The sequence below is a fragment of the Rhipicephalus microplus genome, chromosome X (assembly GCF_043290135.1).
Source record: "Rhipicephalus microplus isolate Deutch F79 chromosome X, USDA_Rmic, whole genome shotgun sequence".
Lineage (NCBI taxonomy): Eukaryota > Metazoa > Arthropoda > Arachnida > Ixodida > Ixodidae > Rhipicephalus > Rhipicephalus microplus.
This window is the reverse complement of record NC_134710.1, coordinates 70,020,788-70,046,657: the sequence shown is the minus strand read 5'-3', so window position 1 is coordinate 70,046,657 and position 25,870 is coordinate 70,020,788. Positions and strand designations below refer to the sequence as shown.

The window sequence follows — 25,870 nt, the reverse complement described above, 5'->3', positions numbered from 1 at the left end:
CCACAGTAAAACAAGAGTGACGGCAATGCTTTGTTGCACCTCAGATAGGCACAAGCTTCCCCCGTACCTCATATTTAAACGGAAGACGCTCCTGAAAAGAGTCGTTTTCCCGAATAGTGTGACCGTGCGGGCCTCGATGTTTTAGCTTTTTTTTCGTCGTGAAAACCGAGTGTGCGTTACAATCGAGGGCGCGGTAGAATCAAGTAAATATGGTAAAAGGCTTGTTTTGAAATTTGATTTGATCTATTACTTTTTGTCAATGCATTATTGCATGTGTTGTGCCGCCTTGCTGCTTTATTAAAGCTTCTAATCTAGTAGCCGTCGAGACATTTCTGCTGTAATTGAGTGAATTGGAACAGCTTTTAGATTTTTTTACTGCATGTCCCCTTGGCAGACTGTAAGTGAGTATTTGTCATATTTGTGATATTTTGTCATAAAATCACGTAAGATTGTGCAGCTTACCACATTTCACAGTTAATACCAGCAATAGGTTCCATTAAATAGAATCTAGCTTTGGTTGACTTGAAAAATGAATAAGTAAATAAATGTCTAGCTTTTGTAATTTGACAGTTCCAAGTACCAGCTCGGTTTGCATAATTTCTATAAAATGTTGTCACATGACCCTTTATTTTAAATGAACTCATTGAGTTTGTGTACAATAATGATATATGCCAACATGACATTACATTACTGTTGAGCACAGTAGATTGAAACCCTAGCTAAAAATAGGTATTGAGGAGTGAATAAAAATGTTGAAACCCCATGCATTTAAGTTTGTGTGAGTATTTGAAATAAGTCAACAACTGACCAAATACAATAATTTAATAGACATTTCATTTGCTAGTACACAAACATTTGAATGCTTCACAAGTGAAATTCATAGTATTGCAGCATCTCTCATCTATGGCTGGTTGCCATAATGATGCAGAGCTTTATTCTGAGACACATGAATGAAGTACAGCGCCTTGTGAGCTTCGTGTGTACTGCTATAACTCTGTGGGGAATGTGATCGGTGGCATGCTTACTATGTATTTGATTGCATCTCTCATTACCCTGAGTGCATTGCAGTAATGTCAAAGGGCACATACTTTGGGTTAAAGCTCTGTATAGTTGTTGATTGTGCCTCTGTCATGATTACATATGCCTATTCTACTTAGCTGTTGCTGCCTTTTTCTTTTGTAATAATGCAATGCCGTGGTCGAATGCTGACAGTGTTAAAGGGGTACTGACACCAGCCGAGATAGCCTGTGTGATCGATTCCTGGGAACATGCATATCTTAGCTGCTAAATAGCAGCAAATACAGCTTGGAAGATATTTTAAATGAATTTCGAAATTTGCTCGAATGGTTGACTCTCTCACGCTGTTGACACCCCAAAGGTGACCCTTGGTGACCTTTCTTAATTCCTTTGTGTGACGTTGCTGCAACAAGTTATGATGGTGTCGTAGCCGTCATTTTTCTTTCGCCACGTTTGCACCAACCGACTATTACTCGGCAGTTGCTTGCGAGTTTGTGACCGCGGCGCACGCGTTGGAAGTTTTCTGTTTTCCGACCCTGCTGTCCTGTTTCCTGTTCGAAAGGACTTTTTATGTGGACTATGTGGAAGTGCGTCACAGTTTTGTGTGCTGACCTTAAGCAGCGAAAGAGAGTGAAACTCGCTCAGACTCACTCAAGAAATATATACTGCACTTCACACTCACTCAGACTAACGAAAATTTTCTTCAGCCGGACTCGCTCAGATTCACTGCTCGGTCTGAGTGAGTTGAGTCATGAGTGAGTTCGCTCACCTATGGTGCTGACATGGTTGAAAATTGCACACGCTAGGTTGTGATAGTTGCACTCAGTGGCTTGTCGTGTTTGGAGGTCTCTCAAACTGAAACTGGGACTTGTTGGTAATGAGGAGCCTGTAATTAATTTTCTGCTGCACACTGCAACAAACGATGTTTCGTTTTATGACTAACAGGCCTCCAGCAACACACTGTAGCAGAAAAAAAAAGAAGCCAATATGTTTGTGTCAGCACCCCTTCAAGATGAGTCTTCCGTGCTCTTTCCAGGATGATGAGTCATCAGTGGAGTTTGCCAACAGAGTCAAGTCTAAGATTGCCGAGCAGGGTGGCCTTCTCGACCTTAACTGGGATGGCTTGCTCAAGCGCACCTATGTCAAGCAGGAGTGGAAGGAGCAGCAACAGAAGGACTTCAGCCAACGCCTCAAGCTGACGTGAGCCTCAGCAAGGAAAGAGACTGTTTGGGCACACATGTACATAGCGTGGGTTGGCTTAATTTCTACACTGGGCTCTTTCTGCTGCATGCCAACCAGTGAGAGTGGTTCAGCAGAGGTGATAGTTTATTCATGTGTAGACAACACTATGTACAATCATTGTGATCAGTTCTGTACTCAGGCTATATATATAAATGCTGTTCAGCGTTTGGCGTAGCTTGCTGGGCAGGTCACATCTGCTTGCAAGTTGGTTCAAACTGTGATAACATGTTGGCCTTTAAGAGGGGAAAAAAAAAAGAGGCAGCACCTGCTGAGTTGTTGATGGGATGACATGTGCTATCTCTAATACCTCAATAAAGTTAAGTTTTGGCTGCACAAAACAAATTTGCTGTGCTCATGGCTAAGATGTGATGTATGATAATTACTACAAGATGTGATGAGGCTTGCATGCAGGCTGTTGAAGTGCCATTGTACAACACAGAAATTCACTTTCATTCTCAGTGAATGGAAGTCAGTGACTTTCCAGGAAACTAAAATGCACACGATGACTTGCACACCAGTCTGCCTAGACATGGCATCAAGGCTGTCCAAGTGCAACTAGAATAGTTTGTTCTTTGGAGTGTCCCCACTTATACGATGGATGACCTTTGGAAAGCAATGCTAGGAAGTAGACTTCTTGCGAAAGTAGTTCAGTATTCTTTGCCAGTGGGATATGTTGCGAAAAGACACTGTTGGCTTGACACTTGGAGTGGGACCAGAGTCTGTGGTGTGTGAAGAATCTGTTGTCTGCTGCTCAACTGGTTCCCGGCCATGTTTGTTGCGCTTCTTGAGCTTTTTGTACTTGTTACGCACCAAGTGTGATTTAGTGTGGGAAATCATGGCTCGCTTGAGTTGCAGAACAATATCCACAACAGCCTTGGCCACTTCAGTCGGTGTTGCTTCTTTCTCAGACAGGACAGACCACTTCTCTTCAGTGATGCCATGGGGAGTCTAAAGAAAAAGTGCAGCCAGAAAAAAGGGAAAAAATACCAGACATAGGTTAGAAGTCACTCTTTGCATAAAGCATTTCGTACTACTCTCACCTCTAAGATCTTGAGAGGCACGCCAAACTGACCACCAGCTGCTCCTCCAGTCGAGACTACAGGCACAACAAAGTGATCACTCCAGACGAATTGTTCAACCTCGTGAGCTGCACAAGGACCACCTGAAACGCAAGCATTGTACCACTGTTGTATCTCCTGTTTCCCATGTCTGTTTCATAAAACTTCTACAATAACAGGATGGTAACGATACTTTACTGCCTTATTAATGGTTATTTATGTATTGAGCAGGCTAGGACTCATAACTCCTAACAGTTTTTCAGCAAGGGTGTATTAATGACAAAAAAGTTGCTGCAGTCAAACTTCAATATGTTTATCTCATGTTAAAAAGCTTCTGAAATATTGATACTTGTTAAGACCGCAGTGTGAGAGTTTAAGAACATCATTGGGTTACAGCTTGGAAAATGTTCAGACATTGAAACATCTGCAACCTGTCTTGGATAATGTTCAAACCAGTTGGCAAAGGATAACTGTGTGACTACAGAGCAGAAAACGCACAAATGACGGAACACAAACGACGACGACGATTAGCTTTAGACTAAGAAAGAGCATTTAGTACTGGAAATGAACTTGAATAATGTGGCAAATTGGGCTTGTTGGTACATTATTCAGGTGCACTACAGCGCACGAAATAGGATAGATGGAACACAAATGACAACAGCACTTGTCATCATCATTTTTGTTCTGTTCATTGTGCGTTTTCAGTGCTGTAGTGCGCCCGATGAATGTACCAACAAGCCCAACTCAACACATTAATAACTCTGGCACTTCTACCCATGTCGCTTGAACTCAACTGTTTGGAAACAACACTGAATGTTTCTGTACAGCAACTGAGAACGCATGAGTGACCTGGTAGATGGAGTAAATTCGTGGTTTGAGAGCACCTTCAATTCGATGAACGTTCCCTTGCTTAAATGCTATATTGGGTCTGCCATGTCAGCCAGACCAAATATTGGGTTTTGCAGTCAGCCTGTAGCAACAATGTAACAATGAAGAATAAAGTAATATTAACAATGCAGACTAAGGTTGGAAAGTGTAGTGAAGAGCTTTGTGTCAAGTTGCATGCCGACTAATCCACAGCAGGAAAATCCCATGATGCATGCTCATCCAGTCTGTGATGTGAACCTCTTATTTTTTATTTTTTTTGCAAAAGTACACAATAGAAGTTTCTCCGTGATTTCTTCAGTGCCTTCCATCAACGTATCATTGCAAAGAAGAGTGTAAGGTGCTACAACTGTATAAGGCCGCCTTTAGAAGATGCTGGCAAGAGCTTTGTGCAGTTTTGCAGAATCTGTTAGTTTTTCTATAATGCTAAGTTCCTCTGTCTTTCTCCAGAGTTTAACATAATGAAGTTTGACTGCGGTTTGTTGAGGACTAGTGTTGATGATTTGAGCACCACGTTATAGTATATACTAGTGTTGACATTCTGAGTAAGTGTGGAATACCGTGTCTGTACTTTTGTTTAAATAGCAGGTGTAAGAGCCTGTGCTAGGTGCACACTACTCTTGTCACTCTGATGCATGCTGCCTCACCTTCTACCACAATGCAGGTGTCGAAAGCGCGTGCCACTGCACTTTCACGCTCTTTAACTGAATTCCCAAGGAACAAGTTTCGCCCATAGTTCACTGCAGCGAAAGAACCATCACTGTTTTGCTGTACTTTCCCAGTGAAAATCTGAAAAAGATGAGCTAAAGTTAGTTTTGTGAAAATAAACTTCAACTAATCAATATTCAACCTTGTCATCACGCTTTGGCAGTATGTGGAAGACTCGAGGGTCAGTGTGACCATTGTTTACTCGGCATTCATGAAACATCCTTGCTACAACATCAGGTGCACCAAAAAATCCTCCCGTCACAACAGCCAGGTTTGGCCTCTTCGCAAGCTCCTTGCCAATCTCCCTGGGAATTAGAAGCAGGAAAAAAAAAAGGTTAAAATCAGCAGAAAAGATAGTGTGAAGCAGTTGATCTGTCTGTTTTTTACTAATGCCCTAACATAATGTGGAATTCTGCTCGTTTCTTGGCAAGCAAGGGCTAATTTTGGTGGGATTCACTGAGTGTGCACTACTATATGTAACAAAAGCATTGTAATGGATATTGTAACTTCCAGCATTGTAGCAAGTGTGGGTGCAATTAACTGCGATCAGCAGAGTACATTTGGTGTGTATGTTCATTATTACCATGTACTATTTTTGTCAAACTAAAGCTGAGGCAGCCTACAGCTTGCAGATTTTGACCTGGCTTTCACTGGACTGTGTGCTGCAGCATGTGTGGATGTAGCCGACTCATTTAGCATAGGGCATTCAAACTTAGCCAAATTGGCTGTGGATATCAGGCGGACCTGGTAGATGCAGCATTAAATTCAATCTGAGACAAACAAGACAAACAGTGTTCAGTTTCATACTAGTGGAAGTGGGTCCTACTTATACATGGCAGGTGGATTTGGTGCTTTTTGCATGTGTCTGTATTTTGTTTTTGCTTATGACTACCTGCCAGTTACTCACAGCCGCAAAAATATGAGCACATGTTTCTCTGATAAACCTTTGCATTTTGCACCCCACAGTGCTTATGCCATTGACATAGTATATTTGTTTAAAGATACAAACTTTATAGCATTTAAAAAGAAATACCTTTTGTGTCTGTGTGTGGTCAGCACTTCTGGTCACTGTACTCAGTAACCTTGCTGTTTCCTCTTTCTTTTCATCAATATGTTTGTCCTGTTTGTTTACACATTTACTGCTCTAGTAAAACCTTTCACTGGTCTAGTATAAAAAGTGCAGCTGTCTGGCCTTTTGAATTTTATGCATGTAACAAATGTACCAGTTTATTCCATAATCCAGTTCTTATTAGCAGTTTTTTTTTAGTAAAGCAAGTTTGACATAAAAACAAAAGTCTTTTACTTTGTTTGGTAGGGATATCACATTTACTCTATTGAGTGATCAAAATTATTGTCTCTTGCTATCCTTATAAATTAAGGATGTATTATGAGGGTTTGTGGATATAAACTGTCACAGTGGGCCAAACGGTGGTTATTAGTATGCAGTCTTTCTAATTTCTCTGCTCTGATGCACAAGATGACAGTTTTCCTTGTTTTTTTTCTTGTAAGAGCATGAGAGATATTGAATCATTTATATGCCCTACTTTACGGCAGATCAGGTACAGCAACTTTGTACATACGCACAAGACACATGCATTTTATTCGGGCCACAGTCTGACCTTTGTCTCATGCTTTCATCTCATGACACACCACCTGAAAGCTATGTGTTCTTGTTGGCTAGAGCAGCAAAATTGTGTGCTAGTTGAAATGACTCATAGTGTGGTAGTGCTACTTTAAAAGTTCCTGTGTTCAGCAACAACTTAATTGCAGGCTTCATCGATTCGGTGAGGGGGTTATCTATCACTAATGAAACCGAGGCTGAGTTCAATGAGAAGCTGGTGATGCAACATGGTTGATGCACAAACATTGCACTTCTCAGTAAATTGATAAAGTACACATTCGTTATGAGGAAAATAAGATAAATGCAACAGTTTGTGCACAGTTGACATTCTAGAAAAGTTTGTTATTCATCATGGATGACAATGTCAATCTGCTGTGTGTTTCATAGCATTTAAGAGTGAGTGACTTGATAAGACCAATGTGTCACACTTGTGCAACTGGAACATAAATGTACTAGTGATTGGTTCACTGTCAATCTTTGTGGCCCATGTAAAGCTTTTGTTGTTTTTTTATTGTGTTAAAATACAGTGTTAGTCTGAATTATTATATTTTATTGTACTTACTTAATTGAAATGGGAATTTATAAAACTTTCTTCATATTGCATTTTTTCGTTGTCTAGGCAAGCACATATGAATGCACTTATAAGTAAGCTAGCACAGCCCTTTCCGGCTGCATTAGTCAATGAGCGCATGCCGATTGGCAGATGATCGTGTTGACTGAGGCTGTAAAATGAAGTGTGGCAGCTTGGGCTAGTTGTCTCTGTGTCGTCGTTTTGTTTTCGCGCTATAACTATCGTCATGTAAAATGAACCCTGCATTTTCAGGTACAGGGCTCCGCTAAGAAGCACAGCAGAATGCCCTGTACGTATTGTGTGTGTTTAGACAGCATCTATTTGAAGAATTAGGGGACCTCTGGAAAAACATATAATTGATGTGGGTATTTTTGTGTATATTATTGCCTTGCTGAAAACAGGCCACTGGAAAAGTCACTGCCATTGGCTGTGCTAAACAAACAAGGCATCATACCTATGGTCTTCTATTTAGGGATTTCTTAAAAACTTTGCTAAATGAGTACTTCTGTCCATGGTATGCTACGTTATTATTTCACTGGTGAGAATCTTGTCCATTGATTCTGCACATGTTCTATGTACATGTTGGTGAGGAATGGTAAAGCCACCTTTGAAGCAATGACTACAGCACACCAGAGACTTTTGTGAGATGTAAGCAATTAGGACTACTTGTCCAGGACAGCAGAAGCTCAGCTATGGTGGGCTGGAATGATACCGTGCACTCCTGTTGTTGCTTCATTGGGCATTTTCCTCTTTACTTGTTGCATTTTTATGGGGATTTCTATTGAAATTTGGGTTTTTCCACCATGTATGACTGCTCTTAAGTTTGAAAGGCATGTGTTTTCATCTGGAGATTGTGACTTAATAAAAAAAGCCACAATTGCTTGAACGTTTGCAAGCACAGTGAACAGTTCTTCAGTTCCCATGACATTTCTTCCTTTACTTGTTGGGTGTGTATGACTGAAATAAATGGTGTAACGCACTTGCATATTTCGACTGATCTTGCAGACTGCAGCTTGCTACTCCCAGCAATGTACACGCATGTTTCCAGATTTGGGATTTCCTTCTTGATGAAGCTGACCTGAAAATAGCAGAAATGAAATATGTATATGTCAGGCCATACTGTTGACAGATGGAATAAAGTAAACATTTAAGCACTTGTTATTCTTAGTCGCATTGATGAGAACTGACAGACAATGGTGCCTAGGAAACTACAGGGGATGTTATTAGTAGCAATCGTAATGTAAATGTGAAGACTGAAAAGTGGATGAAAAGGTAACTTCCCACTGGCAGGGCCTAACACCTGCGACCTTCAGCTATTGCGAGGGATCGGCCAGCTGCCAGCTCGTATTAGGGTCACGTGCAATGCGGTGCCAACAGGTAGAGAAAGATTATTCCACACTTGCCATCATGGCTACAAAAGACACTGACTTACACTCTCGCATTCGAAATTTACTTATATAATAACCTATAAAGTGAACTACGGGATGACTGCTACAGTAGCTCAGTTGGCAGAACATCACATACATTATTCAAAGGTCACGAATTTGGTCCCTGCAAGCGGCAAGTTCTTTTATTGTCTATTTTTATTTCTTCAAATTTACATTGCAATTACTACTACTAACATCTCCTATACTTTCCTAGGCATTGTCTGTTCTCATTAATACTGTTGTCAGTGGTGACTTGAGGGGAGATGCTACTCGACAAAAGAAAAGAAAAATCTTTAACTTCAGCCTAGGGCAATGAAATTTTTACTCTCAAGTTTTTATACTGGTTTCAAATGTCTAATCAGCTTTATAGTAAGTGACATAGTTTTTGTTTTGTATCATGACTATGTGTAAGATATAGCTCTTTTTAGACAGACATTTTCTGTGACTTAGCTTTTATAATTATAAGCTATTAATGGCTTGCATTGCTTTACAATAATTGTAGAATGCAAATAACTATCAGGAAAGTGTGTTAAAGCATTTAAATGAATAAAAAAATTGAGAGAAATTTTAAAATGTTTAATCTATACTAATTGCTTAATATAAGTCTATAATATTTATATAAGCAATATGACATTTTAAAGGTGATAACTGCACTCTTCACATGTTAGGAAATATGTGCTAAAAATTTCTTCCTGCTCTTACCATCAGAAATACCAGAAACATGATGTCCAAACACATGCATTGCCAAGAATTGCATCTTGAGAAAATTGCATCTTAAATGTAGAAATGAAAGCTTGTCTGTGTGCAAAAATTTTCTTTTTAAAAGTGATTTCTTCCACCATGATAGCTTGGGAATCATAGTTATTTCAAGCATTAGTCTATAGTGAACTCTTCATGCAAAATGCGATGGCAAGCAGCTTGCTGACAATGTTCAGGGGACTCTGGACAATGAGCTCTTTTTAGTGTTTGATAGCCTCCTTGTGCACTTTAAAGGTGGTTTTAACCTACTTCGAGTTTAACTACAATGTTGATTTTTTTGTCATAAAAGTAGACACACTAAACTTGTGAAAGCAAGTAAAAACAGAAAATATGCAATTTTGGAAAAAAAAATTCTTTTTTCGAGTAGCATCTCCTCTCAAGCTATTAAAATGTATGCTATTCACCAGGCATTGCATTGTGGCTTCTGCAGCAGCATCCTTTGGCGTTTCTGAAGTATCAGGGCTTGTTGCACGCCTTATTCGAATCCTCAGTATGTTTTCAAACTCCGGGTTGTCTCTCTGGAAAGAAATATTATGGACTGCATGTAGGTTTTGAGAAGCTTGCTTCAGAAGCTTGATCTTTAAAAATTTTGTTTTCACTTGACAACTGTAGCTAACTTCCCACAATCATCCTCTAACTGTAGTTATAATCACCTTAAATAACTTTCATATGATTTCACATAAGGTATGTAGAGTGAATTAATGAAAGACTTCGCCTGCGAGATCAAGCAGAAAGAAAAAGTTTGTGACGTTAGTGCTCGAGAGTCGACGTCGCATTGTTGTGTAAGTAGTGCTATACTGTGATACAGCTTTAAAAAAATGGCTTTTTGCTGTCAAAGAACCCTTCTCCAGCCAATGGAACTGCCGTGTCATCGTTAGCCCGTGGCAGGCCACCTTTGTGTTGCGCTCGCATGGGGAACCGCAAAGCAGTATGTCGAAGCACGTCACAAAGCACCTGAAAGCTGATTCTTTGATGGCAAAAAGACGCTTTTTTTCTAGAGGTGCATCCAAGTATTTTAGTGCTGGAAGTCTATAGTGCACAGGTCCCATGAAAAGCTGTGTTTGTGCACAGTCTGTGCCGACAACCGCTTGCTTGTAAATTTTACCGCTGATTATGGTTCGCGATGTGTAGTAAAGTCCATAAATGTGCAACTGTTTCCAACCACATGAGAGCAGCAGAGCACTTTTTTCTAGTACAGGAAATTGACAGTCAAGAAGTTTATGTGACTAATCCAGTGTGTGAAGAGGCTTATTTTCAATGCATTACTTAAAGGACGCTACAAGTAGGAATGGCAAGGCAGTATGAGGCACCATCCCATGCGAGCAAAGTGTTGGCGATACTGTTGGACGGAAGCATGTCTTTTTTTCACGATTGTAATCCAAAATTAACGGAGCGTACTGTATCCAGGAGCCATAAGAAAGCTGCAAAATGATGTGCATCTGATTACAGTATGTTAAGAGAATTTGCAATTCCTTTAGGCAGTGCAAAAGACTATAATGTGTCTCCTTCAATTCGGGAAGCATAGAAACCAATTACTGAATGTTTGCAGTCAAGTTTCACCTATAGCAGGTCAATGTCGTGGTGAACTACTTGTTTGGTGCAGTTATTATAACAGCTACACTTGGTGTCAAGGAATCTTTGGAACCAACAAGAAACAAAGGGGAGCTATTTTAATAAGTGGTAATTATAGAAAACAGAGTAACTGGCGATAAGATGGATAGTTGGCCAAGTTGGTATGGTAAAAGAAATTCTGTTGCACCACCATAGGATAAAGATGAAAAAATAGGGAGAGTACTGAATCTCAACTGAAGATGTATATTTAGCTTTCTGTTGTATTTTATGCTTTATTAACCTTTGTATCAGTCCACATGTTTTTGGCTTCTATCTGTGTTGCTATAACTAAAACGCATTTCGTTCAATAAAATCTTCAGTTGAGGGTCAGCATAAAGTCTTGTGTTTTCTTGTCCTTTTGTGCAACAAGAGAATTATCCTAGCTCATCCTAGCTTTCTAAACACTTCTGGCACTTAACAGTAAACGTGAGCAGCTACTTACCGAAATTATGTCATTGCCCATCAGTGATGTAAACCAGCATGGAATCGGGCAGTCATCACACTTGACTAAAACTACATGTTTTCTGTGTTCAATGTAGAATACCTGCAACAGCAAGTTGGCTCTCCGTTAGTGCTGTGGAAAGTATTGTTGGGCACTGCGACTTACCTGCTGTTCAGAGGTGCGTGATGCTGTGAATTCTTTTGTAATCAAAACAATGACAACTTTGGCCTGAACAGCCTTTTGTTGGAATCTAGTCAGCTTTTCGAGTTTCTCTCCCGCAAGCATAGATACAACACTTGCGTCACTAGCCTGTGACGTCAGGCGGCACACGGAACGGCCTTCTGTGACAGAATATGTGGCATATCCTGTGAAGAGGAAGGTTTGCATTTGTGAGAGGTGAACAGGTAATGATAGTCAAATGGGCAGTCTCTTGCAGATGGCCTAACTTACCAGGTGCTTCTTGCTCTCTAAGTGAACTTAGCCGCTTGTGTTCAAGGATGCGGTTGTTGGCATCTCTGTATGTGTCGCTGAATACTCTCTCACCTTCTGGAATGGGTGCAAGCTCCCTAGGTGTGTTAGGATTGGTAGGAATGCTTTCTGTGTCTGAACAGCTATCTCTAGTTTCATTCAGTTCTGTTGTGCTCCAGACTCTGAACCCATCTTGCTCAAGCATTCTTGCAATAACTTGTGCCTGTGACAGAGAGAACAATTTTATTACAATAGAAAGGAACCATTTCATTTGGAAACATTGTTACAGAAGCAGATGAGCAGCATGCCTACCATCTCTTTTTGTTTTGGATGCGCTGTTATCACAATGAGCTCCTTAGTCTCCACAGGTTCAAGCGGCTCTGCTGCAGAAAGGGCAGCAGTTGCTTCTGACGAAGAACCAACTCGCATTATTGACTGCTCATCAACGGTGGCAAGAGTGCTTAAGTGCGAAGTTCGCTTGATCTGAAACCAAAAAGTAACATGTCGGGCACAGTCAGAACACAAAACTGTCTCTGCCTTACCTTTAGGCTTGATGTCTTGCTTCGACGTTCCGCGATTTGTTCCTTTTTGACTGTCTGTCTGTAACGTTCAGCAATCTCTTTGGCAACTCTTTTTAAATTAGTTTCATCCCACACTCTGTAGTCATATTTATAACCCTCTACTGTGGGAGTAGAGGCAGTAGGTGCTGCAAGATCAGGGCACTGATCCATTGGCCGGTTCTGCTTGCCCTGGCCTGTTTCATGTTCTGAAGTTTTCCAAGCCGCTATGTACTGCGTAGATGCAAATTGAATAGCAAGGCACTCTGGTGGCCAGGTCTCAAGGAAGTTTACAGGTATGATCACTTTGTGAAGCACGTCTGCTAGTTTGACCTGAAGAGGAAAATGACATTGCCGTTAAAATATGTATACATATTAAGCAACATAGCATGCTTTTGCCATAAATACTTGCCTCTCGATTTGTCCATTGTGTCTTGCCATACATGGGACTGATTAGAGGCACAAATAAGTGACACTCACTCACTGCATAATTGAGTGCATCCTGCCAATCACTTCCAATCTTGATCTCATCGATGTCCTAATAGATCACACACATACAGCATCACTACAAATGCTGAAGTCACTTCTTTTAAAATAAAGAAATAATGTGTAACTTGGTACTCACGAGGTATACACTGAAGTTCATTTTGTGTAACTCCTGCTTGAGGTTCAGAGCATGCTGTGCAGTCTCAGCTCGTACATAACTTATAAGAATGGGCTTTGGTTCATTTCTGAAATGGAGAGTGTAGCTGTTATTGAAGCAGTACATCAGATACATTATCTACCTTTTGGCTGTGTTACACCACAGCAATACCCTTGATGGCTTGAGAAAAACAATTTGCATAAGAGAGAATCGGTATCATTTAAATAAGCAACCATAAAATACATTTCAAAGTGATATGCCTATAAGCTTTATTCTATATGATACCATGAAACAATAATATTTCAAGGTAAATTTTTTGGTCATATACATGTAGTTGTCATTTCTCTTTTTATTTTCATTTGTTTTAAATAACACAGAGAATTATCTTCCACCCTCTATTACCGCTAGCCAAGACTCTGCCACTTTTAAGGAGGTAGTGAAAGATATACTACTCTGTTAAATTCTACTCTGCAATGCCTTTGGGAACTGAGAGTATCTAAATGCGTGGCATAATGAACTGTACTGGACAACTTAGCCACAAATGGTAACTGTTTGCAGTATAGTTGTATGAACATCTGGAACGAAAGTCCTTCCACTTTTTCCATATTTCATCAGCTTGAATGCATAAAAGTTTAGCTGAAAATGGCCAGTAGTACATAGATGCAGTATTGGAAACATACTCAACAATGCTAATTTTGCATGCTGACCCATGCTGTCTTAAACTGCATGCATAGAAGGACATGTGATGTGTAGTTCAGGTGCAGTGGCTTGCAATGCAGTGGTGTAGCTTCATGTGTTTTGTTACTTTGCTCATAGCCTTGTGGCATTATGCATGCAAGTGACATGCCCAATAAATTTTTTCAGGTAAAATAGAGCTACAGCAAACTAAATGGCCTTGTCAACATTTTTGTGCTACATTTGCTGACCATAACAGGATCATATGCAAAGTGTGTGGTCCGAGCATGTCGCAATGTGTGCTTATTGGATCATACTTCCTGTATAGAAGAATTTAAAGGGTGTACCATATATGCCTTATCAGAAAAGGAAGATGACAGGATGAGAGCTGCTCTACCATTAATATTTTGTTTGCTATAAGCCCTTTTCAATATGACTGACTCTGACAATTTCGTGTTCTCTAGCCTCCGAGTCACAATTTATCCAAGAAGGAAAGAAGTGTAAATTTAAGAGGTTGTTTTCTTTGTTAGACATTGTCAACAGTGTCTGTTAGTTTTCAATAACTTTAATGAAGAAGTCGCAGTTTTACTTATAGTGCAAAACAGTGACACGATAGCTGACACAATGTGCACATATGTGTGCAATCGATCTGCCCTCAAGAAGAACAAAATTTCAAAGTAAAGATGTCCTTCATAACTATGAGATATTAAATTACAGTAGAGATGCCAACATTAGAGTGCCTTTAAGTGTGGAGGTGGAGCTATGTGTGCAGCTAAGTGGAGAAGGAATATAGGAAAGGTAGGGAGCTGAACTAAATTACGTCGAAGCATGTGTTATGCATAGGAGCTCAGAGGCAGTTCTATGTTGCAGCATTATGGTGGAATAGCCGAGGCAAAATCCCAGGCAAAAGTATGCGAATCCCAAGTTTTTACTCCTCAGAGCATATTTCTTATTTTATGCGTCACTTAATTTAGGCTTTTCACACAGCACTTTGGGGATTCCTGTAACGAACACAGGCAGCCATTAAAATGAATGACATAATAGCAATTCCTGTAAAGCAGAACACATGCATGTAACAAAGAGGAGTGGTGGATTCTGTGCAGCACAATCTGGCTGAGTCTCGTTTGCAGCCGGAACTTCAGTGCCCTTTCACAACATGGTGTGTTTTCGTTTGACCACGATAAACCAAGCCCAACTTATGAAACACAGAAATAGCTAAAGATTGTCTAAATTAAAATAACCTAAGGTTAATTTCAAAGGAAGCTGTAAATTAAGTGTTGTTTTAACACAATGCTTTTATGGTTTTGAAACCTTCTTGAAGGAAGTCTTGCAAAACTTTCTTGGAGGTTTATGTACTCTCGAAAATCAACACAATACTGATAATCATAATTGAATTATATTATAATGAATAATGGTTGATATTCATATGACTGTAAATTTAATTATTAATCTGGGATAAAAAGAGCATTCCCTGGAATGGGGTTTGAATTAGTATCCCTGTGTTCATGAGCTGTATGCTTTAACCCAGTATCTCTCCATTCCCCGGGGGTCCATGAAGTAACTTTCGGTGGGTCCGCGAAACTCGTCCTTGCAAAAAAAGACAAAAAGTATGTTTTTTGCCGGCACACTTATGTCCGATAGCAGTGGACCATTCAGACATTTGCTATGGTTCATCGCATAAAACTTTGCACTGCAGCGAAGCTGACTCACACTTCCCATCTTCATGAGATGATTGTTTGTTACAGTGGTCTGCGACATATGCATGCGAGCATGCTTTTTCCTGGCTTGCATATTTTTAGAGCAAACATATTGAGAAATAGGGTGAATGCGGCTGTTGACCGCACAAGTTATTGATTAGCTGTTGAGATCGAATTGGCATGGCACTATAGTATGGCCATTCTTTGCTAGACAGGAACAAAAGACGCCTGTTTTGCTCTGCATATTGTGTTAATTTATCACCCCCCACCCCCTTTCTCTCTTCAAGGGGTCCCACATCACTTCCATCAGAGCATAAAGGGCCCTCAAAGCATACATGGCTGAGAACCACTGCTATATCTACTAAACTACATACAACAGTTTTATCTTTCTTTTGTGATACCTATAACAATAATATATAAGCTTACACATGTGATTTGCAGATTATTAAGTGGGATGACAGCCGCTTGATAAAACATTTACCAACATTCTTTCCTATGAGAATACAGTTTGTGGAAAACGCGGATAATGAACTACCACACTGAACTGATCATTTTTTGAAGAATACAGCAGCGGAGTTTAAACAATAAAAAATAGTAAAAGATTGTTGTGCTTCTCATGGGAAGTGAACCAATGCAGTGAATGAGTAGTCTTTACAGATATTTATGTGTAAAACAGCAGAAGATCTCTGTTCACTGTACAAACAGATCTATCACGGAACACATGTAGATTGTTCTTGTGCAACTGATCACTACATGGGTAACTGATCTTAGAGAGCCATATGCAGGTGGCCAGTTTCACACGACCTGTGAATTATATCTTGCTAAATACAATTAGCATTCAGTAAAAATACTCAAAGCAAGACAATTTTACAGAAGAACTTGAACCTTTCAAAATGATTTTGCATACTTTAGAAACCCTAATATACTGTTCAGGAGGCGTAGGCAGTGAAAAACATCAAGCCAACCCGTGTGTGATCTGTTCAAGTTTGCTTGTGTGCACACAACGTCATAGTTTTAAATGAATTATAAAGCCCTGAAGTGTTTATTGCCATATATATTGCCAAAAAGCAACGGCATGCACTTAGTTACTTTGTGCTGTTCACTAAAAATGTATGGCCGTCACTGCCGCAAGGTGAAACTGCAAATGTTTTTTTATTGCTATAACAATTATAGAGGATTTCAAGATTGCAAGCATTGTACCCCAAAGAGCTTCCGGTCACCTCATTTAATAGCTACTAATGTCGAAACGGAAAGCCCATTTTCAAGTTTTTTTCAAGAGTAAAGAAAGTCAATGTTTAGTTTGTCAGATAAAAGTAACGTGCATAAAGTTCAAGGAAATCTTTCGTAACATTTATGTAGCTCAAAAGAACATCTATATAAAAATACTTTGCCAAATAAGGTAAGGAAACTAGAAAATCAGCAGGCTATCTTCTAAAGCTCTTCTTACCCACCAATGCTATTAAGGTACATCGGTGAAAGAAACCGGATGTGATCAAGGGCCTTTGTTTGAAAACAGTGAAAGTGTCTATAGCCACTGCAAGCTAACATATCACGACAGCGTCGGTATCGCCGTGGTGGTGTCATGTGCGGGTAAATTATATTATATCACGCGTATGGTACGCTGTGGAATCGTGAGAAGCATTGCATGGAGATGTCGCATTCGCGCTTGATGGTTGGGGAGACGGCGCGCGCACGGGCACCTGATTAGGAGCGTTGCAGGGAGGGCGCGAAGTTGGTGAAGTGCACGCGGTGTGCGTTCCATCTTTGGCTAGATGCGGCAGGGGAGAGATAATACTGAGAACAGAGTTTTAGAATACCGCATGCAAAGCTTGTGGGCGTTGCGGGCGTAGCTAGCGTATCGTTAACGTTCGCCACTCAACGGGAGCCCACAAAAGACTGGCGTACGACGCATGTGCAACAGAAAACGCAATGCTTTGCGTTGCGCTGTTATAAACCTCCAATACGAGCGCCGCAGAGAAAGTAGGAAGATGCAGGTGAAGCGCATGCGGCATGCGTGTAAGGGATTCTTAAAATAGAGAAAAAGATAAAAGTGAGCCCCGTAACTGTTTTCATCAGTAGCTCACGAGGGATGGAGGTAAGGAGAGATTAAAAAGTATAGAGATAGAGATGAGGACACCCACATACAGAAGTAAAGAGAAAATAGAGAAAGATGGGGACACGGTCGAAGGAGTCCGAGGACGGGGCACCACTCGGCAAGAGCTTCACGGCGTCAGGAGATGGCGGAGGGCGAGCCGGTCGGTCAGAGCAGCGCTGTCGTGGGAGATCGCGCGCGGGGGCACAACCGATCGGCACGAAATCCAGCGAGCAAGTCCGCGCGGCGTGCGTTCCATCCGTGATTGGAAGGTGCGGGTGAGAGAGAGTACGAGCACCGCAGAAGATGGGGAAATACAGGCGAAGTGGTGCACGGCTTGCGTTCTGTTCTTGGCTGGAGGCTGCAGGAGAGAACGAATACAAGCGCCGCAGAGAAAGTGGGGAGTTGCAGGTGAAGCGCGCGGAGCGTGCGTTCTGTCCTTGACTGGACGCTGCATGGGAGAGCGAATACGAGTGCCGCAGAGAGGGTGGAGAGTTGCAGGTGAAGTGCTCGCGACGGGCGTTCCGTCATTGACTGGACGCTGCAGGTGAGAGCGAATACGAGCGCCGCAGATGGTGGAGAGTTGCAGTTAAAGCGCGCGCAGCGTGTGTTCCGTCATTGACTGGACACTGCAGGGGAGAGCGAATACAAGCGCCGCAGAAAGGGTGGGGAGTTGCAGGTGAAGCGCGTGCAGCGTGTGTTCCGTCATTGACTGGACGCTGCAGGGGAGAGAGAATACGAATGAACATATTTGCACAGTGCAAGACTGCGAGTAGTTACGACGTAACTACAGAAGAAGAGACAGGGACAGAAAGAGCGCTGACTTCAACAGAAATTTTATTAGCGAAAACGCTAGAAATATATACTCTTGACAGAACATCACCACGCAATCGCGCAACCTATTGCATCACAGCAAGATAATCATCATCTCATTATATGGTTACAACGCCACAGCTCAGCAGAAGTTCACAATCTATTGTATCAAAGCCAGAAACTCGATTTCTTTTTTAGTCAGAGCAAGCGAAGGCATGCTGATACATCGATCACCCAGCATTTGCATTTCATTGGCCTCTATAATCTCTCGTGTTAGCTGGTGACAGTGTTTGGCTACAACAGTGCACTTTTCGAATTCCTGTCTGCAACCACAATCCCTACAATGGATGCCCAAATAACCTTGCACAGCTGAGTATACATTGTAATGATGCTCCTTTAAACGCTCATTCAGGCACCGGCCCGTTTGCCCAACATATATCTTGCCGCATGACAACGGGAGCAAATAAACCACGGCTATCACACATGCTACGAATAGCCTTCTATGTTTGATTGTGCAGCAGCTCCTTCGTGCGGACTGCGCACCCGCTTGCAGAGCGCTGTTCTGTCATGAGTATATATTTCCAGCGTTTTCGCTAATAAAATTTCAGTTGAAGTCAACGCTCTTTCTGTCCTTCTCTCTTCTTCTGTAGTTACGTCGTAACTACTCGCAGTCTTGCGCTGTGCAAATGTGTTGATTCCCAATCACCAACTAGTCCAAGCATCTGTCTTATCAAGAATACGAGCGCCGCAGAGATCAAGAATACGAGCGCCGCAGAGATGGTGGGGAGTTGCAGGTGAAGCGCGCGCAATTTGCGTTCCATTCTTGACTGGACATTGCAGGAGAGAGCGAATACGAGCGACGCAGAGAGTGTGGGGCGGTGTAGGCGAAGCGTGCGCGGCTTCACCTCCACCTCCCCACACGTCAGCGACTCTGACCGCTGACGAAAGACAAAAATTAGCAGCATTATAATATAATCGTTTGATTTGTTATATCGGTCCATAGATCAGTCAAGCTTCGCTTGCCCTCATTTTCTCGATTGAGGAAAGGCCATTGATTTTTTTTCTTGTAGTTAAAACGGAACTGAATGCAAATGCTACGGACGTGACTATGCAGCATTAAGGAAGCCGAGGAATCACGCTTCAAACGGACTAAAGCAACTGCGGGCTAAACTAAAAGTTGTAGAAGCACCATAGTACATGCAGTAAAAGTGCACATACAGTCCTTCGCAATATGAACGAGCAGAACAGTCGTGCAACTGGCCAAGCTTTACTCCGCGCAGTCTTGACAAGTGTATAAAATCTACGCCCGAGAGCACGCGGCTCATCGTTATCGGAAATTACAACCATGCATGAAGTGGCCGACGCAGGGGTCCAACAGCCGAAATAGAATTTGGAGCAGCAAAATTTAAGTTTTGGAGCACTAAAATGCTAATTTAGAGCAGCTACCGAAAAAAAAAAACATCAATTTTTTTATTACAAAAGATCAAATTTTGAGTAGTATAAAAAGAGAAGGCTTACATTAAAAGAAAGTATGCGCAAACCATTCAACTTCACGAGAACCGTGCAGAATGAACATAAGCACTGCAATTTCAGTGAAAGTAGTATTTTTAACCACCCCACTGAGGAAACAGGGATAAAGTCCACATTAGCATTTGCCGCATCTCTCAAATACTTCGGCAGACTCTGCGAATTAAAATGTGGATCTGCCAAGCTGGCGACCTTGAAAATCAGGGGATAAGTGAAACTGATGGTTATGGGTGGCAAAAAAAAAACAAAAAAAACTGGCGCGCAGTTTATTTTTGGAGGGGCCAGCAATGTTATACAGTGCTACAAAACATTGCCCATAACAGTTTTCGAAGTCAGCAATCATACTAGCAATCACAGTTACGCGGCATATACACGCATGAATAATTGAAAAAAATGAGCTGCGTCCCGTGACTAGTGCTGAGAGTTCCTGCCATGTCGTAATACGCTTTCCCGCGGCGCAGTGGTGTACCGCAGCGAAGGTAGGTTAAACAGCATTCAGCAAGGGTTAGAGCAATGCCGAGAAATTTTAGAACACCGCTACGCTGCCTCTCCCCTACTCTGTTTTTTTTTTCTTTTTTTTACGATGAATTTAGATTTACGCCACAACTTCTCAGCTCACTTGCAAGCTGCGCTCAAGTAACAACGGCACGTGCCCATTGATTTGGCGACAGCAGCGGATATTTATCGCAGGGACGGCGCAACTAACGCAACTTAAAGACAAAAAAAATGTTTTATGTGCCTTTGCTATGGCAACCAACGTGGCGCCGGCAACGCCGCAGTTCGCAGCACGTCGACCCTGTTCGCGCGCGAGAACCGCGGTATGCTCTTCCAGCTCTAGCTGCTAACATGCCATGGCCGCGTTTGCTAACTAGGAAGTCTATATTCCCCGCGAAGCGTTGGTGGATACGGTAACGCATTTTTATCTAGAAGTTGCGTCGTCCCGCCGATAGGTATCCTCTGCGGTCAGCGAACCGATGGGCGCGCGGATTTGTTGCTTCAGCTGGTCGATCGCGCCTTGCGAGTGCCCTGACCTAAAGGGAATACATCTGACACCGTGGTTTAGGGTTAGAGTCCGCGCGCTTGGATTCATTGATGACTCAAACTGCAGGTGACCAAGATGGCCTCTATTTCTCGCTCAAATGAGCACAACTGAGACATATTAGAGGCTGGTCGGGAATTTTCGCGCCGCGTGGCACAATTTCAGTAAATCTCGGGTTTATGGCGCAGCCTGACGCAGAAATGGGAATTAGTATCAAATTGGCGCGATTGGCGCAGCTGTTGCACCCCTGCCGATAGTATATGCCCGGCAATATGACACGCGTTTCAAGTTTCAGCACGAACCAACGAAAATTCCTATATGCATAGGTTACCTAACAAAAATTTTTAAATACGTTTAACTCATTCGGTAACACTCGCCACTCTTTACTTCATTCTCTTTGGGAACTTTTGTCGGTGCTTGCTGAAACATTGCCTCTTCACGTTCGTTCTTGTCACTTCCTTCACAAAACAGATATTCCAGCTTGCACACGGTAAACATGAAACCTATCATGTGCGGTATAATATTGAAAATAGTGCCTCTTTGAACCCATGGCATTATTTGACTTTCGGGGATTAAGGAGCACCATCGCCAAGAATTGCTGGTTCCGGCTGTTATTTTTTTTTATCGTTGGCTGTTCTGTACTACTGTTGATGTGAATATCACCGAAGCAGAGTCGCAGTTGGCTTTGAGCATGGAATGGTACGACGCTCCTGCAGACGTGTGATTGTTAGCCGAGCTCTGCTAATGCAAACGGTGACCAATTATTGAGTACGTGCTGAGAGCAAACTATCAGTGTGTCACGGCAAAACACAATAGTGGGCCTCAATCATGCAACTGTACGCAAAGAGCCCATAGGGACAAAATGCAGTAGTTATAGCCCGTTAAAAAAATCGAGCATGTTAACAAACTTGCAACTGCAACAAGCACCTGAGATGTGATTTTAAACGTATCGTCATCATATATAAGGGCGCCGTCTTCAGGAAGAAAAAAAAAGAAAAGGGGAATGGGGGAGGGGCTACTTTAAGAACAAAGCAAATGGTTAATCAACTTCTTTTCTCACATGTCTTACACCCATTTTTAGTTATTTCTCACGCACGCTTTTGCAAAAAACGCGTTAGATCTCATTTGAATCTAAAGCAATCGAAAACTTTCAGGTGACTCCATTTAGAACAAAGTGCTCTCCCTTGGGGTGCTTGAGAAGCACACATGAAAAAAGCAGTTGATATCTCGTTGAAGTTGCTTTGTCCTTGAAGTGTGTGTAATAATGCGCAATGTTGCGGAGGACTGTAATTGGGTCACACCATTCCAAAACAACCAGACGACCGTGCACGCATGCACGCCACACAGTAATGCCACCTTACCTCACAGAGAACCGACCAAACCAGCCGGAAGAAAACCTGATCGAAAGACACGCGACACACGGAAAAAAGAAGCAAGCGTCAATGGCAGTGTGCCCTATTTTAACATGTATTCAACTGCACTTAAAGCACTCATGCTCGGCAACATTTGGCCAGCTAAAACTGATTTTCGCTAAATTTTCTACAAAAATAAATATATGATTGTCCTTGTGCGATCTTACACGTCAGTATGTGCCCTACATCGCGTACGCACCGAGGCAAGACCTTTGATTTTTATGTGGCTTCAAGCACCATATGAACCAAACTATTGAAGAGCGATCCACATCTCCAGTTCAAGCGATTCCGCTCAAATGCCACCAAATTCGACATCGAATCCGATTTCAGCCACAACTTGACGTATACCTCCTCTGTCAAAAGCACACTAGTGTCGGCTGTCTCAAGAGGCTGTAGTGCCACGTCTAAAGTTTTGAATTCATATTTTCCTATTTTTGCTGTGGTTACCTTATATTGGAACAGCGCCGAGACGAATCACGAAGGAAGACTAAACAACACGAGCGCTGCCTGACAACCGGTTGCTTTATTGAAGCGAAACAGAAAAGAGGAAAAAGGGAAACAAAACATGCGCGCGCAACCTACGCACGTGAGAAAAGACTGCACATGCGTACCACCATCAAGTGTTTCTCCAAATACGTCCGCTCGCAATCGAGTAATGTAATCGACGGTGCGCTAACACACGCCTCACCCTTCTTTCAGATAGCAAAGGCTTCAGCTATCTCTCTTATGCGAGATTCTGTGTGTCTGTAAACGATGGTCGTGCGGAAGGATTCTGGGGTGCAACCACAGGCGGCACAGTGGGAATACAAATGGGAGACAGGCGCACCCTTTAAAAAGCTATGGTGCTCACGCAGGCGTATGTTGAGGTAGCACAACCTGTCTCCCATTTGTATTCCCACTGTGCCGCCAGTGGTTGCACCCCAGAATCCTTCCGCACCACCATCGTTTCCAGACACACTGAATATCGCATAAGAGAGATAGCTGAAGCCTTTGCTATCTGAAAGAAGAATGAGGTATGTGTTAGCGCACCGTCGATTACATTACTCGATTGCGAGCGGACGTATTTGGAGAAACACTTGATGGTGGTACGCATGTGCAGTCTTTTCTCACGTGCGTAGGTTGCGCGCGCATGTTTTGTTTTCCTTTTTCCTCTTTTCTGTTTCGCTTCAATAAAGCAACCGGTTGTCAGGCAGCGCTCGTGTTGTTTAGTCTTCCTTCGTGATTCGTCTCGGCGCTGTTCTAATGTGAACACAAGCCAACTAGCGCAACTCTACCTTTTGCTGTGATTACCCTATAGTTCGAGAATTCCAGCTGCGAAATATGACAGCACGATGCGGAGATGGCACCATCCCGCGCGCAGTCATCTACGCTAGCTTGGAAAAACAAGCACGCACATTTTCAATGCGCAATATAGACCTCGAGTACACCGCGAGACTTGTGCTCAAGGCTGACACAGTTGAGCGAAGAATGGGCCACGCCGGAGAGAGCGACTGACCTGCCAAATCGCACGGACTTCTTGCGCTTGCCGTCCCACTCCTCGGGGGGCAGCGCTGCCACCGACATCTGAGAGCGCGGCGCCACCAGGGCGTTGCTCAGCGGCGGTGCCATGATGCTGTTGGGCGCCGCGTCGCCCGTGGGCAGGGCGCCCATCTGAATGAACAGGCTCCGGTTGCTCATCACGTCCAGCACCGTCAGCGACGTCTCCTGGCGCGTCGTCACCGGCCAGCCGTTGTCTTCCACAAACCGGAACTCTGGCCGCCCGGCCCTCTTGGGTTCATGCAACTGCGTACATGTACTTCAACGTGGGTCAAGCGCCCCGTGTTTCGTCTATAACGGCTCGCTGATTCTAAACACCAATCAGCTGTCAGTGCCATTAAACGTTATACAGTAGGACTTTTTTATAACAAAGTATATAGCATTGGAACCATGGAATAGTTTCTAAAGAAAAGAAAATTGGCAACCGCCCGCTTGTAGCACAAAGCAAACAGGAAATCTGTACGGATTTTTCTTGATAATAAGCTAAAAGGGAAAAGGTTTCTTAACCTTTCCAATACCTTGCGGCATTCAACAGAACCGACTTGCAATATTCTGCAATCTGTATTACCGCGCTTTGAGTTGTCGATTAATTCACCACCACGCATCCTATAGGTATATTGCTAGCTTTCTGGTCTGCTCAATTGGTAGAGCGACCGCCCCGGAAAGGCGTTGGTCTTAGATTCGATCTCCGGAGAAAATTTTCAGCCACTATATTAAGAGGCGTTCTTACTAACGAACCTGTACGCATTGGGCTTCGTGCTAGAAATAGGTGGTTGTCTGTTTATCTTTCTTGACCCTTCCGCCACCTTACGGAATTCGGCAGAACCGGTCTCGATATTACTTCATTATACCCAATATTCGTTTTAACAGTGATAAAGATCGGTTTTAAAATTATTTGGAGCATAAACTTCGTTCCTCGAATGCGTTAAATGGTGTAGCAGCAGAAGCAGGCTGAAGGGCAAAAAAAAAAAAAAAAAAGGCATGCTCGCGTTATTTCCCCAGAATGCTTTGCTGACACGTGAAAATTAAGTAGCACTGTTCATCTGCAGCAGAAGGAGAGCCGTTACAGATTGAAATTAATATCGAATTTCGTAATTTCAAAGTAAAAATATCAGGTGTCAATTGCTGGGTGTTTACATGCAAATATAGAAAAAATATCAAGAACAGAGTTTATTTGTAAGATGTATACCTGATTGTTTTAGAATACGAGTTTTGAGACGGATATGAACCGACATTTTTGGTGCGGAATTAATTAATTTTTTTCGCCAGCATACTACTCATAAACAAACTTAAATTGCTGATAGTAGTCTATCGTGAATGTTTTGGCAATATCATCGACCAATAACGAAATAATTCTTCACAGCGCTACGAATTGTGCTACAATAATGATATGAACAGTTATATCGATTGTACTATCGGTAATACTACCGATAGTTTATCGATAATAGTAGTATCGATGGTTTCTTTACATTGTTGATAGTTTCAAAGAAACCATGTATCGATGCTATCTATAGTCCATTTACCGGTAGTTCTGCATCACTAGTTTAGTCTCGCGCGAACCAAATATTTGTTCGTTACAATCAATATCCCGACGATTTTGGAATATTTGGCTTCATTATAAAATAACGAATGTCATTTAATTAAAGCGTTACCAACCAAGGTTCATATTTAGTTCACTATAACCGATGATTCAATCTATCACATTCCGTTTTAACGATTCAGCACAAAAGTCAAGTTTTCTTAAATATTGGTGTTTTTCATTTATTAACGTTTTTTCTTTCACTCAATTCTGGTTACGGACACCAGCGCCGGCGGCAGACGGCGCCACGCGTGACCCATGTTCTGATCTCTTAACAGTTTCGGCTGTAAAAACCAATGCCGAGCGCTCGCGCGAGGGGGGGGGGGGGGGCGGAGCGAGGCAGCGAAGACAAAACGAACGCCGAATTTTTCCCATTCCATTGACATATCTTACACGTCAACAGGTTTCGCACCTTAGGCAGAAGCTGTCAACGCAGTGTTGCATTCACTCACGCTCAAGTTGTGCTCTAATGCGTGTACACATATTTCTCT

At 42.3% G+C, this 25,870-nt stretch overlaps 2 protein-coding genes across 4 annotated transcripts in view; one reads left to right on the top strand and one right to left on the bottom strand.

Annotated features, from left to right (window-relative positions):
• Positions 1–8,087, top strand: part of Gpat4 (Glycerol-3-phosphate acyltransferase 4) — a 46,132-nt gene extending 38,045 nt beyond the window's left edge. For both annotated transcript variants that reach the window (XM_075877111.1, XM_037426967.2), the window contains exon 12: positions 2,054–8,087. In XM_075877111.1, coding sequence (XP_075733226.1) covers positions 2,054–2,221 — 168 coding nt within the window. In that variant the 3' untranslated portion in view covers positions 2,222–8,087. The remainder of the gene's footprint in view (positions 1–2,053) is intronic.
• Positions 805–25,870, bottom strand: part of LOC119175926 (uncharacterized) — a 134,763-nt gene continuing 109,697 nt past the window's right edge. For both annotated transcript variants that reach the window (XM_075877109.1, XM_037426966.2), the window contains exons 4-17: positions 23,760–24,046; positions 12,992–13,097; positions 12,779–12,904; positions 12,352–12,699; positions 12,122–12,292; positions 11,792–12,032; positions 11,507–11,706; positions 11,342–11,443; positions 9,693–9,806; positions 8,083–8,180; positions 5,053–5,215; positions 4,850–4,991; positions 3,300–3,421; positions 805–3,207 (exon numbers count right to left, since the gene is read on the bottom strand). In XM_075877109.1, coding sequence (XP_075733224.1) covers positions 2,878–3,207; positions 3,300–3,421; positions 4,850–4,991; positions 5,053–5,215; positions 8,083–8,180; positions 9,693–9,806; positions 11,342–11,443; positions 11,507–11,706; positions 11,792–12,032; positions 12,122–12,292; positions 12,352–12,699; positions 12,779–12,904; positions 12,992–13,097; positions 23,760–24,046 — 2,550 coding nt within the window. In that variant the 3' untranslated portion in view covers positions 805–2,877. The remainder of the gene's footprint in view (positions 3,208–3,299; positions 3,422–4,849; positions 4,992–5,052; positions 5,216–8,082; positions 8,181–9,692; positions 9,807–11,341; positions 11,444–11,506; positions 11,707–11,791; positions 12,033–12,121; positions 12,293–12,351; positions 12,700–12,778; positions 12,905–12,991; positions 13,098–23,759; positions 24,047–25,870) is intronic.